We start from the raw sequence: 18,612 nt of genomic DNA, 5'->3' as shown, positions 1-18,612 counted from the left end.
ACATTACTTCATAATACTACACATTACGAATACACACTCAATGCGCAAAATTATTAATCAAAGGGGTAGAACTTGCGAAAAACTATCACATCAAAACTTCCGGTAAATATGCACGTCTACACTTTTGTCGTTAACAACAAAAAACAAAAAACAAAGTTCAAAATTGCCTATATTCACAGAAAAATCATAGAATCAAAATTTCCTGTTGATATGCTATTCTAATAAGTTTTAATTTTTACCAGACACCTCTACATCCGCGCATTCATGCCTAAAAAGTATCATACAAATTGTATTCAGGAGTTTAAGAGCAGTTTAATATATTCAAAACTGGCCAGACTTTTAAGTTCAAAAGGACATAAATTCATGAAAAATCATGAATACGGAATTTCCTGGTAAAAAGCATACCTACACATTGTATCCTTATGGTTAACAAAGTGGGTTGAAATTCTTTGCAACGGTTTTAAAGGAGTTGCAATGACTAACTGTTCTATTACTTCTTTTCTAATGGCCAAAATTTTAAGTTCAAAAGGGCGAAAATAAAATGTGAACATTGTAATATATGTTCAAACCTTTAACTAGATACAAGCCATTACCAAATTAAAAGTTATGGATGTTGGATCGCTGAATCAATTGTATGCTATATCGGTGGTGAAATCTTTGAAATGTCTTAACAAGAAAAGGCGACAGACTATATCGTTAGAAATGACATGTTGTGATAACGAACAGTGTTCAAATTCAAAAGACCAAAGGGAAATTCTGCGAGAATTTTACCTTTGAAGCCCTATATCTAAAATTTGACATCACTGACCCCCATGTTATATTATGTCAAAATGATACTGAATACATACATTTATCTAGGCAAACTGGATTAATCTTATAAAATTTTTGATATTCAAAAAGTTTTTATTTCAAATCAAATTTGAAAAAAAAAAACTGGCAACTCTAAATTTCTCTCTTCAGGGTGATTTATTTAAGCACTGAATCATTATTTTTTGAAAAATGTGGTCTCATAACTGCAATGGTGTGTGCATACAAATTGAATAATGCGCGCTAGCGCGTTATGAAAATTTGTTTGCACACACCGTTGCAGTTATGAGACCACATCTTTCAAAAATAATGATTCAATGCTTATATTAACGTTGTTTTAACTTTATTCCCTTTCCGCAATAAAGATTTATTTTTCAAAATCTCTGCCTTATTCTACGAGTAATGCGCAATTAACGGAAGAGCCACTGGAACAGCCGAATTATGCTGACAAAAATAGTACACAATGCTATAAATTCTAAGTTCACAATTTTATTTTTCAATCTGTTATTCAATGAATATAATCTTTGATATAATAATAAATAAATAAATTGATTTCATTTAACTGTTAAAAAATATTTATATTATATAATGAAATGTTTGTCAGCGTAAGTTAAATATCAGGTCGTGATCCGGTTTGAAGTCGCGAGGAGAGTCAGTCATGTTCTTTGAAAAATACTGAAGGAAGATTGTATTCATACGCACCAGATTTGGTGATTGGGTCTTCTGTGTTATGCGTAAATATCATTCAAATCAATCAATGCAATTTAATAGGGGGAAAGAAGGTGAATATAAATATTTTTTATTTATTTATAAATTATACCACAGCGAACCTGCAGGTGTCCGTTAATTATACTTCAACCAAAGGACCCCTGTTACATGAACTGTATATATAAATGTCTACATTTGATTTTTCTTATTCATTCTTCCTGTCTATCTTTTGCTCTCTCTCTCTCTCTCTCTCTCTCTCTCTCTCTCTCTCTCTCTCTCTCTCTCTCTCTTTATTTGCATCATATTGAAATATTTTTCCACCTTCTTGTCCTGAGATTTGATATTAACAACAAATGAGTTGTCAAAAAACTATTTCAATGTATGACAAAAAGTGCAAATTGAATCTACTTTAATCAAAATAAGTTTTTTTTAAAATCTGACAAAAAATAACACTAGAAAACCTTTTAAAAATAAGTCTTGTTTTCAATAAAATATCACTACTGGCTCTAAAAAAAACCCTGTCCGTATTAAAATCCCCTGTCTTCCCCTGTCACCCTTTGTGTGTTCACTGTCATCCCCTGTACATCCCCTGTGTGCCACTGTACAGAGCCCCTGTGTGCCACTGAAAGCCCCTGTCACCCCCTGTAAGCCACTGTATACCCCTGTGCATGCCCCTGACATCCCATGTACGACTTTTGACTGTGTTTTTTTTTTCAATGTTATATTCTTTATTCAACTATTGAAATCACATATGTTATATTTTGAGCTATAAGTCGATATTTGCACTTAACAGCCCCGAATCACAAGACACGCTGTTATCGTAATTTTAGAAATGGCGTGTTTTAGTTAATAATTTATTGATACTTAAATAATCTTGCTTACAACTACAGATTTGAGATTCACCGGGTGGTAAACCGCAGGTGAGGGCGGGGATTATTTTTTAAATCAGGTGTGAAAGGCCTTAGGGCATGTAGTCCTTTAGAGCTTGGGAACATCGCTATGTTTGAAAAACAGACATAAAAAATACAACATAGAGTGAATTATTTATTTTTTTGAATTGTCTACAGATATATGTACGCTTTACATATGAATATTTTAAATCTATGAATCACATAATTCTTGGTAATAAACAATACAATAGACACTAAGATAAAGCCCGGCACATGGTTTTTAATTTTGTATATATCTAAACATATAGGTGCGCGCTAAAACCAATAAATCAGTCAGAATGTAGAATTTATAAGCAGGTATTTACCTTTCTTCTTTTTTTAAAACCAAGTTCTTTGTTATATCTTCATTGATTTCCCGTAAATAGCAAAATAAAGCTTCAATAGCTTATATAAGATTGCCTAAGAAATTATTTAAGTATGTTTGTATGTCTCTGACCGGCTTATTAGACTCTTGAATTGAATTTCAGCTGATGATTTATTCTCATTATCAATTTCATTAATTTCTAAAATCTAATTTTCAATTCAATTCAATTCAATTCAGTTTATTTCGCTCACACCATGGATGGTACATGAGGTCAATCATTATATACAGTTCAAAAGTCAGAGGTACATTGTATAAATGAATAGATAAGTAGTAAATAAATAGAAAATAAGCATAAATTTACAATATATACAATGAAGATAGGAAAAAGTATAATAATGGAGGACAGACTATCATATCAGACTGTATATTTTGATCATAAAATAACATAATTTTTTCAGGTTTGTAGCATTTGAACAAGACATAAGTTCACAAAACTTAATAGTATTTGGCGCTGACCAGTATTTTTCATCAAGATATTTACGTCTAAATGTCAATAGTTCTTTACATTCCAGAATATAATGAAATTCGTCAGCAATTTGACCAGAATCACACAGTTTACACACTCTTTGGTTTAAAGGTGTATTGTACCATCTCCCAGTCTCCACTGGGAGATGGTGATTTGAGGTTCTAAATTTCATAAAAACCTTTCTTAGCCTAAGTGGCAATATATTACTGTAATTTTCATAATTAAAATTTTTCTTAAAAATCTTGTAAATTTGCCCTTTTGACGAGTCATTAATGTTACTAGACCATTTTTGGATATATTGGTCTTGTAACCTTTGTTTTACAATTGTAGAAATCCACTTTACATTTACAATATTTTGTTCATACCAAATATTTGAAAAACCACACATATCTATAATATTTTTAACACCTACAATCCAAGAGTTTGACATATTTCCCCTTTGATATTGCAAGACCAAAAACTTATATAAAACAGATACAATTTTGCTTTCAGAGTTTGTAAATAACTTTGACCAGTAGGAAATCATTCTGGTATATACATTGATACATAAAAGGAAACGACCTGTTTCCCCGTAAACCATATAGGATGGTGTACTACTTTTGAAGTTAAAAACATATTTTAAAATTTTTAAATGTATACGTTCAATAACTTCTATATTTTCGTAACCCCAAATTTCGCACCCATACAATAACACTGGGGCTACAATTTTATCAAATAAGTCAAACTGACAATCGACAGGTAAATTAAATTGTCTTATTTTTCTAATAACACTGTACATTGCTTTCTGTGCCTGTTCACACAAATGTTTTTTAGCTTTAGCAAATGATCCTGTTCTGTAAAAGATTATACCCAGGTATTTAAAATCTTTGACATTTTCTATAGCAACCTTATTGTAATAAAACACATTTTTCGGTAGAGGGCCTTTTGAAAAAATCAAAATTTTTGTTTTGTCAGTATTGACTTGTAACTTCCATTGACTACAATATACATAAAATTCATTCAGTGCATTTTGGAGGTCTTCGGCAGTCTCAGTCATAATTACAGTATCATCAGCATAAAAAAGGATAAACAGTTTCATATACATAAATACGAGGGTCAATCAAAAAATACGAAGACTTTTGTCATATCTATGTTACTTAACGTCATATCATTACTAAATTTGGAAGACATAATTCAACAATAGTTTCAAACAATTTGCAAGAAAAAAAGTTAATAAATTTCTTTATTTCTAAGAATTGTTTAGAATTTAATCCTGCAAAAATGAGGTCACGGCGCACGGTCAAAATGTGTGTTATGTCAACAATAAACCATATTATGTTGAAAGTAATATCTCCATAAATTGGGCATAAAACCAAATAATATTGAAACTTCAAATTTAGTATAGTTCATGGTATTCTATGTACCAAATAATGACGGAATAAATTGTTTTGTCGAACAGATATTAGTAACTTAAGTCAGATAGTCCTCTTTAGAATTGACTAAAAACATCGACGTCGCCGGACGTCACGGCGCAACGAGAAGTACAAATAAAATGGATTTAACTCAGGAAAAAGCCGATACAAGCTGTGAAAATCCTCAATGGTGCAAAAAAAAAGTCAACAGTTATTTGCAAGTTTGTGTTTTACTGTAATAAATTTTGTGGGGGTGGTGGTCATTGTATTTTGAATATAAAACAGTCTGAAAGAGAGTAGAATATCTGTAAATATTTTGTCAAAAAAGAATTAACGTCAACCGACGTTCAGGGTTATCCTTACTGTGAACTAAGAGATACACGGTTAGAAAATGAAAACTTTGAAGAACTAACTTATGATTCTCGTACAAATGTGTGCAAATAAGATGTTTAGTGGTTCAGTGCCATTTTAAATTGTAAGGAGAAAGGCACAAGAGACTAAGCATGATATAAAGATGGGGTATATCTATAAACTGTGCGTGTTTAATCTTGACGTCATGTTTTGAACGTTACCGTGCGCCGTGGTGACAAAACATGTTGTTTTTAAAAAGGGGTAACAAAAATACCGTCTCATCAAATGGACTAAAACTTGGCATATCAATAACATAAGTGTTGGTGCACAGATTAATCTGTTAAGTATGACTTTCATGAAAAATATATGATAAACAGCCACATTGTCTTCGTATTTTTTGATTGACCCTCGTAATTCATTTTCTATAGCATCAGAAATACTCTTGAGACCTTCAATGTTTTTGTCTAATAAGAAATTCTCCAAATCACTGATATACAATAAAAACAAAAATGGTGATAGGTTTTTGCCTTGGCGAACTCCAACATTACAGTTTATAAAATCAGATGTGGTACCATCCATACTAATAAGAGATTTAATACCCTGGTACATATTTTTAATATAAACATAACATTTTCCACTAATACCATTTTTTGACATTTTGTACCATAATCCACTTCTCCAAATAGTGTCAAATGCTTGTTTAAAATCGATGAAGGCACAAAATAATTTCTTTTTCTGTTTCATAAGAGTTTCTGATAAAAACTGCAAAGTTAACGCATGATCTAGGGTAGAATGGCCTTTTCGGAAACCAGTTTGGCTCTCACTTATTATATTAATCTCATTTGCATATGCTTCCAGCCGTGTGCTTAAAATAGATGTAAAAAGTTTACCAAGACAACTTAATAAAGTTATAGGACGATAATTTTCAGGTTTCGTAGGGTCCCCTTTGTTTTTATAAATAGGCTTTACAATTCCAATTAACCACTCGTCTGGAACAATACCACTATCAAAAATAACATTAAATAATTTTTTGTACACTGGTAAAAAAACAGCAATAGTAGAACAAATATGTTCGTTCAACACTCTGTCAAAATCTGCTGCTTTGTTTTTTTTTTAGATTTTTATCCGCAGCCAATATTTCATCGTCATCTATTTCACAGTTAAGAAAATCACCAATATTTTCATAAGCGACATTTAAAAAGTAGTCATTATTTTCTACAGCAAGCGACTCATCCTCAGTTTCACTAATACCCTTTATAAAATTAAAATAATCATTAATATCAACAGCACACTTTAAATTTTGTCTTTACATTTTGAATTTAAAATTTTCCAGTACTCTTTGGTATTTGTAGTACGCACATTCTTAATTTTTTCGGTAATGCTTTTCCAGTAATTTTTTATACACTCGTCCATAACCCGCTTATAGTTTTTGCTTTGAGACTTAAGATGACTTAAATTTTCCTCGGACTTGCAGTTATTATGATTTTTCTTTGCCAAATGAAAATTTTTCCTTGCTTTTCTACATTCTTTGTTGAACCATGGTTTATTATTCGACTTTTTTCCTGAAAATGTGTTGCATCCCATATTGTAATTACCGAATGTATCGCTTGCTGCTTTGTGAAAAACATTACAAATTTTTGTAGTTATAGTAGTAACACTTGTTTTACATACATTATTAACACAAACAGACATTTCTTCTAAGTCTAACTGAATAGCGTCTACCGCTGAAATATCAATATTCTTACAGAAATCTTGTGCTTTGTCTGCTGACCATAATTTTACAGTTGGTTGGTTTTCACCTATACACTCGTTTGTTGACAAGTTTTTACAATGAGAAAATGAAAACGATATTGGGTTGTGAACATCAGAGTACAAATTACAGAAATCAAGGACAGCAAACTCTCGTATAAATTCAAATGTATATGTACTAGCTAGGACATAATCAACGGTACTACTGTTTTTGCATGTTAATCTACCAATGTTCTTATCATTATACATACGACCATTTACTATATACATATCATTGTTTTTACAAAGTTCAATCAACTTGTAACCGTAATTGTTGACAGTATGATCCTGTGCAGTTCTTTCTAATGCTACACTGCATTTTTCAAATACCAGAGACCGAGTAGCAATATCAGATAGAAAAATATCTTCAAAGTCATTTACATGCATCAAATAATTATCGGGTGTATAAAAATCGGGTAAATGACCAACTCTAGCATTAAAATCACCAAACAAACAAATATTTTCTTTATCCTTTGTAATGGACAACAGCTCTTGTTCAATATCAGAAAAACAGTCTAAGGAGGAATATTTGCTGCCCTCCGGTGGAATATAAATAACACCACATAGTAAATCATCTTTAGTATTCAATAACACTTTGCTTAACTTAAACCAAAGAACATATTTACAATCTGTATTTATGATTTTTACATATTTAACAAAATCATCTTTAACAACTAGCATAATGCCACCGGAGCGGGTTTTCGTTAGTTTCTTCCTGTTTTTCATAAATGTGACAAATCCGGGTATCTCTATTTTGTCGGTGTCGTCCGTTTTTGTTTCGGTCAGTCCCACGATATCATGTTTATTAATCAAATTTGCAAATTCATCGTAATTGAGTTTGTTTTTAACACCACAAACGTTTAATGATAAAACTCGCAGATCGGAATCGGTCCGAGCCTCCACGTACTCCTATCCGCGATCGGGTGTTGAACCCTGCCGCTGCCTCTTCAAAGGGTTTGTCTGTCTTTCTGCGGTGGGGGTTCCGGTTGGATTCTGTCCCCAAGCTCCGCGCGGTTTTGGGGTGGACTCTGTGGGTGGGGTGTACATCTCTCCATTGATGTATAGAACATCCCTCACAAGCTTTGTCCGTTTGTTTTCTTTCTTCGCCTGCCTCATAACAGGGTACAATTTCTTTCTTTTTTGTTCGATTTCGGGTGGAAATTGTTCGTTCACATAGAAACGTGTTCCTCGTAGTTTTTTCGGGGCGCTGGTTCGAATAAATTCCCGGTCTTTAAAGTAAGTGAACTTCGCCACTATATTTCGGGGGTACTCACTAAATTCATTGTACTTGCCAACTCGATGGACCCGTTCAAATTGGACTTCATAGTCTAGTTTAAACTTTCTCTTGAGGAATGCTTGTAGGACCTCCTCTGTATCCTTCCTGTCATCTTCCTGAATCCCAGTAAACACTAGGTTGTCTCTCATAGAGCGCGCCTTTAAATCAATGACGGAGTTCCTGATGTCATCGCTAATATCTTTCATCACCTTTAAGTCTGAATCTTTTCTGGTTTCTGTTTTTTTTTATGGTTTCAGAGTGTTGTTCGAGAACTTTTTTATGGTATTTCGTGTTTATTAGTTTCGGAAGTTTGCTTGACTGAATCAAAGATGTTACCAAGAGCCTTTGCACTGGATTCTAATTCACTTGAGAATGTTTTCACCTGTTTCACTTCTGCATCTAGAGATGTATAACGTGCTTCAAGGCTGTTGATGGTGCCTTTGATGGAATTAAGTAATAGCATTTGCTTTTCTATTTCTGTGAGTCTTGATTCCAGGGAATCATTTTTAAGTTCAATGTTTGAGTGTCCATCTTTACAAGTAGCGAGTGTAAAGAAGCCATAGTAATTTCATGATCGTCAACTCCCCCGTATATTACTGAGTGACTCTCCGCCAGTATTTTCGAGGTTTCACTTTCCGTCATTTTATACATACAAGATATAGATATAGATATACAGAAACAGTTACAAATCAGTCTAGACGAGACGAGACACCCTACACACGACCCACTACACAGGTCGTCCGAGTCGTTTACAGGTGAGTCGAACTCACTATATCAGTCACAGACCGCTCACAACAAATTTTCAAAATAAAGTTATTATTTCTACGATCGAGTTGTAAACCCAAGAACACACCGACTTATGGTGCAGAATGATATAATTTTCATATCTCTGCAAAGTGTTAATTAATTGCCAGTGAACAGAAATCTGCCGCCAAGGTCAGAACATGTAAATGTGTGTTCTATACGTGTAGGAGGTTATTTAGATACTAAGAGAGAGAGAGAGAGAGAGAGAGAGAGAGAGAGAGAGAGAGAGAGAGAGAGAGAGAGAGAGAGAGAGAGAGAGAGAGAGAGGAGAGGAGAGTTTGCATTAATTTTGAATTAAATTCATGAATTGTATAGTTTACTCGTGAATTAATTTCCTAATAAGTAAACGTGCAATCTTAATTTCATTACCTATTCTTTATCATTCTGTTGCCCTGTTCATAACATACACAACATACATGTAAATGTAGAACTAGTGTTTTCTATATGTATATGTAGCCTAAGGAGTTTATGTAGATACTGAGAGAGAGAGAGAGAGAGAGAGAGAGAGAGAGAGATTGCATTGATTTTTAATTGAAAGTAACAATTAGTTTACCCGGGAATTAACTAATAAGTAAACATGCAATCCTAATTATTTAGATTAGACTTAGAGCTGTCAAATTGATTTTAAATTCATCAATGTTTTATTCTACACTACATCAATTGATCAAAAAACTTGACACAAGATTAACAACTAGCTGATTGAAGCTACAGTTTTCAAAGGAGAGGATGTTGACATTTTTTCACTCCCTTAGTGATTATATAATAGCTACTGTACACAGCCCTTCTTGACAATTTGCAGTGCACGGTAGCGAGATAGGAAAAAAGAGATGATAGACACACGTGTACATGTATATATACACACACTTCCTCAGATCTGAATGGTCGGTCAGTGATTACATATTAGCTATATACTGTATACAGCCCTTCTTGACAATTTGCAGTACACGCTAGCGAGATAGGGAACAATGAGGTGACAGACACACGTGTACTTGTATTTACACACACACGGCCCCAGGTCTGGATTCTCGGTAATGATACACAATAATGCAATATGTTGTTTAAACACCCCTTATGACTTGTGTCCAAGTCTGTCAATTAAAGAAACAAGAAATTGAAAATTTTGATTTTTCAGTTCTGAGAATTTCAAACACGAAAAGATTGAAGAGCTTTAAATTCAGAACATTATTTGGCACAGTGATATGAATTAAAACTGTATATTGCTCTTTTATATTTTTCATTTTTCAAATCAAATTGAATTTAAATAAATGTATGATATTTTTTTAATCCGAAACACGGAACATTGCTTAAGATAATGCATTTGTGTATATATTTTATCCCGTCACCGGCATTTATATACAGTCATGCATTAAATCATTCAATAACCGTATCATTGCTCTAATTACATGAGGACAATTCTATACAGTAATGCATATAAATTACTAAACTGGAAAATGCACACTGATAGAAGTTAAAAGTGTCAATGAATAGGTCTAATCCCCCCTTCCAACAAAAATCATCTCTCTCTCTCTCTCTCTCTCTCTCTCTCTCATTTATACACAAAAATGCTGACAACAAATACCAGCGATTTACATGGGCTACTTAAAGACTTATTTAATTCTATGCATCGATCATTACACTGGACAAAATATAGGTGATCATTTCATCATTTCGATCGGTGTATCATAACGGAAATTCTATAGAAATTGGTTAAAGTACATGTACATGCATTATATAGATAACGTATGTTTATTTATGTTCATGAAGAAATGTGTTATTAAGTCCAGTGATGAGCCTGTCGACGCCGGGTCAGAAATCTTAATAAAACGCTTGTACTGACCACGGTGCGTCAGATCATTAGTATGCACTTAATCGCATTTACTTATTAGGAGGAGAATGTTATAGCACAGTGTCCGTGCGTATAAAATGGGGGTGCGGGAAACACAGCTCTCCAGTAGTCATCTGGAAGCTGTCTTTTTGCCTCCTCTTTTATACAGGTAAGATAAATTAAAAGGCTTGCGCGCATTCTCAAAAGTAAAGTAAATAGATTCAGAGGGTTCAACTAATATTTTATTTTCAGAGATTTTTGTAATGAATATTAATGTTGATAAATTTCATTGTAATTAATATTGATATTTATTGTTAAAATGTCATATTATATATAAATAAAAGAGTAGTCATCTGGAAGCTGTCTTTCTGCCTCCTCTTTTATACAGACTGGGACACGGGCTACTCCCCAGGTAGAGGAGGAGACATTCCGGAAACACCTTGGCTAGGGCACCCGCCACGTGTGGTGATGTTGGAACAAAGATCTCGAGGATCTTGATAAATTAAATATCATAACACTCCATATAACCAAAAGTCGACTTTCATAAAATAGACTGGAGGCATTATGATATAGTGGTGGACGTTATGATAGGTGTGTGGTTATCTGCACGTGCGGATCATGTTGTGTTATTATGCGCATTAGCTCAAGCAGGTTGCATGGCACAGAACACTGCAGATTTCACGCACTCCTCAACTTGTTTTCTTTAATTTTTTTTTTTTTTTTTTTTTTTTTTTTTACAAATTACAGAACACGGTTATATTTTTAAATGCATGTAATAAAATAAGCGGTTTATCTGTATACAAGTATAGAATTATCTTTATCTGTGTCAATGTTTAGTAAAAATTATTCACGTTTGTAATATATTGCCCTCTATGAAATGCAAAGAAAAACAAGCACTGTCTAAAACATGAATGCTAATTATAAAATTTTAAAAATCCGAATTATTTAAAGGCTATATATTTAATTAGCGAGCAGTTAAAAACCGTACAGGGGATTGTCAGGGGCATGCACAGAGGTATACAGTGGCTTACAGGGGATGACAGGGGCGTACAGGGGATGACAGGGGCTTACAGTGGCACACTGGGGTTGTGTACAGGGGCGCACAGTGGATGACAGGGTATAGAGGGGCTCTGTACAGTGGCACACAGGGGGTGTACAAGGGTGACAGTGAAAAGACAGGGGGTGACAGGGGAAGACAGGGGATTTTCATACGGACAGGGGATTTTAGAGCCAGTAGTGCCCATATACGAAGAAAAAAAATGACATACTTCTGGCGCATTCGTGTATTAATCATAATTAATACCTTTGTGTCCAAGCTACATTCATTCAATGAAACAAATAAAAGACTATTTGGTTAAAAACGCAGTCCTGAGTGGATAAAAGCTAGATGTCAGATTTTTCCATTATAAATCTCCTTAAGAAATGAATTTTTGTTCCTGTGAAATTTTCGGGAAGAGGGAACATGTAAAAGAAGAAATCTTGAATTGATTTGAATTGATGCACTGATCCAGTGCATTCAGTAAATTCTAATTTAAGGCTTGAAAATTTGGATAGATAATTATATCTGTTTTATCTCTCTTCCACTCTCTCTCTCTCTAAGACTCTCTACTGGACAATAATTGAATTTGATATGAACTGTATATATAAATGTGTTCATTTGATTTTTTTATTCATTCTTCCTGTCTATCTTTTGCTCTCTCTCTCTCTCTCTCTCTCTCTCTCTCTCTCTCTCTCCAGAGGGTTAAGTTTAAAATATACACAGTGAAAGTATATCAATTTACTACATCAGGATTGTTCATTTACTATTTATATATTTTGTTCTCTCTCTCCTCTCTTTGTCTATCGTTTGTTCTCTCTCTTCTCTCTCTCATCGGAGGGTATAATGATAATCTATATTTGCTTGAACACTCCCTAATGAAACAATGCATAAATGTGGGAATTTAGGGTGATTGCACATGCATCCGAATTGTCTCTCGTTATGATTGTCAATCTAATGAATTATTTCTTTAAACATCTTGACACAGTCTTTTATTTGACCTCAATATTATTCTGAACTTCAACAGAGGCGATAGATTATCATTTCTTTTTTTTTAAATACCTCAGAACAATTTTGGATAGGATGAGCACCCGTTTCTGCATTCTGCATTCTTTTGTCCATTTCTCGCCGATCCTAGAACTGTTGATCAACATCCATAGTGCACGTGAGAGTCTCTTATGACGTCATCAGTTCGTAATCTCTGCTTCGCCGACCTTATGGCTGTGTGATTTCACGGATATTCCGTTTATAAATGCTTCTGAATGTGGTATGTCACTCAGTCACATACCATGCCAGTTGTTAACTGCAAAGGAACTCTTACGGGCACACTGTTACTGATTTTGTTGTGTGCTGTGCATGTTTCGAGTTACTGTAAGTAAACCTTTATTCAAATCTAGTTTTGCTGCAGTCCGATTAAAATCAAACCTTCACATGTGGATGCTCCTTTTATTTTGATTTTCACGCGACAATCAAAATAAACGGAGCATGTGAAGGTTTGATTTTAAGGTGGAGTGCTACACCAAAATATTCGTTAAAGTATCATTTCTGAAACATGATTTCGTTGTTCAAAGAAGGATGCATGCTCTCAACTATTTTTATACGAATCATGCGCGGATCCAGAAAATTGTTCCGGGGGGGGGGGGGGGGGGGGGTCCGGCGGTTATTTGAGTTTGCCGGGGGGAGGGGGTGGGAACCGAGGCATATTTTGGTAATTTTATTATGTAATTTAAAAAAATTTGAATTTTGCAGGGGAGGTCCGGACCGCGCCGGCCCTGATCCCCCCTCCCCCCTAGATCCAAGCATGCGAATCTTTTTTTTTTTGTATTTTTCATGAGAAAGTAAAAAAATCTGTTTCGGTTGGAAGCAACACACTGTGGAGATAAAAATCAGGGGTGAATAAATACGTACATGTACATGATATTACTTTAATATCTCATAACTCATGGCCAGTAATGTCAATAAGACCTTTTATCTTTTTTAATGTAGTAGTTGGGGCTATATGGACCGTGGATATCGGCCTGGGTAGCTCAGTGGTAGAGCTCCTGACTAGAGTTGCAGGGGTCCCGGGTTCGATTCCCGGTCCAGCCATATGTTTTCAATGTATGTGTATGCTCATTCCTCCTTTCCTATTACATTTGGTTCCTTGACCTCCCCCTGGAACTGACAGATTAACTCCTGCCAGGGGAAGAACCTGGGGTGATCTTCGAGGGCGAAGATCATTTAAGGAGGGAGGAATGTAGTAGTTGGGGCTATATGGACCGTGGATATCGGCCTGGGTAGCTCAGTGGTAGACCTCCTGAGTAGAGTTACAGGGGTCCCGGGTTCGATTCCCAGTCCAGCCATGTTTTCATTGTGGTATATGCTCATTCCTCCTTTCCTATTACATTAATAAAAAATTATTTATGAAAATAAAAGAAACATCTTTAAATTTGTTCATATTTTTCATAAAATAAAATTTTGGTTAGCATTCCACATTATGAAAGGTTCTCTGATGACCTCATGCAGCCTCAAAGTATTTTTTTCATCTTAAAAATGTTATTTGTCCTTCAAACTTTACAAATAAATGAAATAAAAAGAAATTAACTGATGGTATCCTGATGCATTTTACAAAAGTTATTACAAATTTGCCCATGATAGATATAATGGAATAGTCAGGAATACACATACAAGTTGAGATCAAATTAAAAAAAAAAAAACGGTTGTACCGGTGCATCGATGGCTCGAACTCCTTTATCTTTATATATTATGTCTCCGTGGAACCACTAAGCAAAGCAATTTGTTGAGTAACTGTTTGTAATATTAACACTACAAGACAAATTAAATTTGAATATATAAAGGGCAGATTTATGTTACGAAAAAAAAAATTCCGTATAATTTTAATTTTAGAGTTATCCAACATTGCTGAGGATCGGTGTGACTGTTGTGGTCAATCAGCATATGAAAGCTATGAAATTGAGATACACCTACATGTAGGCCTATAGATATTTTGTCCAAAATAATTAATATCTGACATTTTTTTTTTATGAGGCAGGCACGTAAGCATCATTTTTGAAAGTTGAAAGGGGGGGGGGGGGGGGAAGCAGACTCATCACAAAAGTCTGGACAAGCAAAAAAAAAAAATGAAAATTAAAGCAAATAAGCCAATCTTGAAAATCTAAATCCACAGGGGAAGGGGGTTGCGTAGTACCTCTTTAATTAATTTCACTTCATTTCAATATTTTTATGCTCCCCAAAAAGTTGTGTGGGGGGGGGGGGGGGGGGTTGGCAAGGCAACTCTAACATAGCTCAATTTTCTATATATGTAAAAGGCAAAATTTTTGCTGTTCAAAAAGTGGGGGAGGGATGTGTCTGCCCTCCCCCCCAACTTTTAAAAACTATGCTATGTACCTGCCTCGGGTAGGTAAATAAATATATTCTTTGAATTTTCCCCATTTAGCGATTTGCAGACGTTGTATTCAATATAAAGTGAGACTACTCGAAATGTCAACAACAAATCTTCCTATGTCACGAAAATTTCAGATTTCATCTGTTGATCTTTGTATATAATCATTTCGGATTTTCCCCTCTAATTCAACATTTGATATCAGTGGTAACTTTGAATTTTATGTATACCAAAAATGTGTTTGCCAGGGTTGGGGGGGGGGGGGTCTGAGGCATTGCTGCATATTTTCAATAAATTTACTATGTAAATTTGAGAAATTTGAATTCCCCCCCTTAGATCCACGCATGAATATTGGACCTATTTGACATACATGTATACAGTGAAACTTGTCTAAACTGGAGACTGCCGGTGCACTGAACCAGACAAAATGGCTGGTTTAGAGGGGGTGCTGGTTTACCGAGGATCAATAATTGAACTAGGAATTGGACAAGGGAATTATGAATTCCTATGTTATAATTAATTTTCTCTGTAATTTTTTTACATGTTTTTTTTTTTTTATTTGGAGAAGAAAATGTATAGGTATTCCAACTATTACTCTGAAGTTTTATTTCTTGTTGTTTTTTTTTTTTTTTGGTTGTTTTTTTTAATGAAATTTTTATGCAGACTTGAAACAAAAGGAACAATTATAAGCTAAGGTAGCAAGGGACAGTTTCAGATAAAGTATTTACTATATCTGTCAATATTTTTGTAAAATTGAGATTTGCTGTACTTGCGTGAAGACCTTATGACTGTTGCTAAAATTCATGAAACGATTTTTTTGATTATCATTAGTTAGAGGGATGTCTCCTGTTGAAATTGGTATGCAATATGTAGGCCCTTAATTTTAAGTACATGAGAATGATCAATCAGAAGTAAAATGCGAAACTTGCGGTTATGACTGTTGTGTTGACTTTACACAGTAAAATTGCATGTTACAGACGGGTCCGAGGTAAAATAACACGAAAAGTAGGTGGATGGGACATAGTAAACTATACACCGGTAAGTTTTTGATATATGATGGTGCAACGTGCACATGGTACAGAATGTCAACCCTTTGCAGGGAATTAGCTGGGGGAGGTCTAAAAAGCTGAAAAATCATGAAAAATGGGCGAAATATGAAAGGGTCGAAATCTCAGAATAAACACTATGTAGAAATTTTACACGTTCTGACTAGTATTTTTCCTCATAAATTGGTGATTGGCCTAGCTTATAAGGAGTGAATTAAAGGTATGGAAACTGAGGAAATTCTAGTTACAGAGTTCCAAAGACACACATCCCCTGGCTACAGTGAATTGTACAAAAAACACTGTCCCCTGCCACCTTCAAGACTACATGGTATTTTCAGATTTCTCATTTTACTGTAATTTTGAGTGGACATTGTATCAAAAGGAATATATTTTGTGAAAATCAAATGGATGAGTTTTTTGGTTGTAGATGTCAATTTACATGTGTGACGGTCAGCTAGACCAGTTCGAATACCAGCGCCAGATAGCTCAGTTGGTAGAGCACCTGACTAGAGATTCAGGGGGTCTGGGTTCGAATCCCAGTCTGGTCCGTCATTATTTCTCCCATCCCGTTACACATAATTTATTAGCAATAATATACAATTGGAGTAGCTCCCTCATAAATGTGTAGAATGGCAACCACTAGTGTAATTAATTGGTTTAGAAAGTAGGTATTTTCTACTCTGATGACAATAAAAACAATCATTAAATTTATCAATTTGCAGCAATTTTGCTGTCTGATTTTATGAAATAACATTAATTAAGCAACCTGACTTATATAATCCATTTTTTTGTTAAAAAGCATGTTTTTTTTTTTTCAAATGAAGTTTACATGTAGACAAATGCAGTTATCATAGTTTACAAAATGTCAGAAAAACCAAGTTTTTGCTCCTTCCTGTCCAAAAGTGATATTTTAGATGTATTTACATACATGTAGTTGAAAAAGCACCCCCTTCTTTCCAGTTGTCTCCATTAATATTACATGTAGGATATGTAAATGTCCATTTGACCATGCAATGACATCTGCCATGATAATTACTTTTGAAAATGATGAACGAGAAACAACATATTTTTACATTTTAATTATATATATCATGCCTCAAAAATTTAGAAAAACATATAAAATTTGAGCACTTTTAATGGAATTCCCATCCGTCTCCAGCTACCCAGTTGTGTTTGAATTTTATTTTAATTTTAGGCAGGCATCACACTTGTAGGTCTTACTGTTATAGCATGGTTAAAAGAGACTAGATTAGAAACCAGAATAGATATTATGGAAAGCCACAGGGGACTCCCAAGTCATGTTCTATATATTCATAGTAATTCAATCTTGGGCGGTCATGTTCTATATATTCATAGTAATTCAATCTTGGGCGGTCATGTTCTATATATTCATAGTAATTCAATCTTGGGCGGTCATGTTCTATTTATTCATAGTAATTCAATCTTGAGCGGTCATGTTGTATGTGTAACGGGATGGGAGAAATAACGACGGACCAGACTGGGTTTCGAACCCGGGCCCCCTGCATCTCTAGTCAGGTACTCTACCAACTGAGCTATCTGCCGCCGGTTTTCGAACCGGTCTGACCGTCACATTCCTCCCCCCTTAAATGATCTTCGTCCCTCTTCCCCTGGCAGGAGTTCACCTGTCAGTTCCAGGGGTTAGTCACGTCACCAAATGTAACGGGATGGGAGAAATAACGAAGGACCAGACCGGGTTTCGAACCCGGGCCCCCTGCATCTCTAGTCAGGTGCTCTACCAACTGAGCTATCTGCCGCCGGTTTTTGAACCGGTCTGACCGTCACATATGCATTCATGTTTACAATCATGGCCAAGTCATGATCGGCCACATGGGACTCCCAAGTCATGTTCTATATAATCATGGTTATTCAATCGGTCATGTCATGATTGCAACTCTGACCAAGTCAGGTTTGATAACATAACATGGCCTTCTTATCTTTGCCGGTCATGATTGACAACTCTGGCCTAGTCAAGATATATCCCATGTTTTACATCTTGACTAGGCCATGATTTTCTATCCCAAGATTGCATTGGCCAAGATACATTACTTCCAAACGCAGTCAAGATTTACTTCCCAAGATTTTATAGGATCGAGATTCGGCCAAGATAGCATTGTGTCAAGGTGCATTACTTCCAAACGCGGCCAAGATTCACTCCCCAAGATTTCAAAAGATAAAGATTTATTTCCCAAGATTTTAAAAGATCAAGACTAACTTCCCAAAATTTGAAGTGATCGAGACTCGGCCAAGAATTTTTAGTATGCAGATGCGCGACATTATGAATATCAGCCAGCTCGAAAGTGCGGTGGGATCAGCTGGACTTGGCTGTAGACATAATTAGTCAGGAGTCATTGTTGTTCGATGTAAGTACACGTAATACGTTATTTTAATTTCTTTCTT

The 18,612-nt window shown here is 34.9% G+C and overlaps 2 protein-coding genes across 10 annotated transcripts in view; one reads left to right on the top strand and one right to left on the bottom strand.

Annotated features, from left to right (window-relative positions):
• Positions 1–7,734: 7,734 nt before the first annotated feature.
• Positions 7,735–8,307, bottom strand: LOC117688399 (uncharacterized). The gene has a single exon (XM_034466453.1). It carries the CDS (start codon positions 8,305–8,307, stop codon positions 7,735–7,737), a length of 573 nt encoding a protein of 190 aa, XP_034322344.1.
• A 4,629-nt stretch (positions 8,308–12,936) lies between these two features.
• Positions 12,937–18,612, top strand: part of LOC105348255 (multiple epidermal growth factor-like domains protein 10) — a 90,574-nt gene continuing 84,898 nt past the window's right edge. For 3 of the 9 annotated variants that reach the window (XM_066083299.1, XM_066083293.1, XM_066083278.1), the window contains exon 1: positions 12,942–13,137. In XM_066083299.1, coding sequence (XP_065939371.1) covers positions 13,029–13,137 — 109 coding nt within the window. In that variant the 5' untranslated portion in view covers positions 12,942–13,028. Of the gene's footprint in view, positions 13,138–18,612 lie in introns of all 9 variants that reach the window. The other 6 variants (XM_066083310.1, XM_066083287.1, XM_066083321.1 and 3 more) reach the window with 5 other exon arrangements.

The sequence above is a fragment of the Magallana gigas genome, chromosome 1 (assembly GCF_963853765.1).
Source record: "Magallana gigas chromosome 1, xbMagGiga1.1, whole genome shotgun sequence".
NCBI lineage: Eukaryota > Metazoa > Mollusca > Bivalvia > Ostreida > Ostreidae > Magallana > Magallana gigas.
This window is presented reverse-complemented; position numbering and strand designations above follow the sequence as displayed.

Excerpts from the sequence above, each read along its gene's own strand:
- LOC117688399 (XM_034466453.1), bottom strand. The coding sequence starts at position 8,307 with ATGAAAGATATTAGCGATGACATCAGGAACTCCGTCATTGATTTAAAG.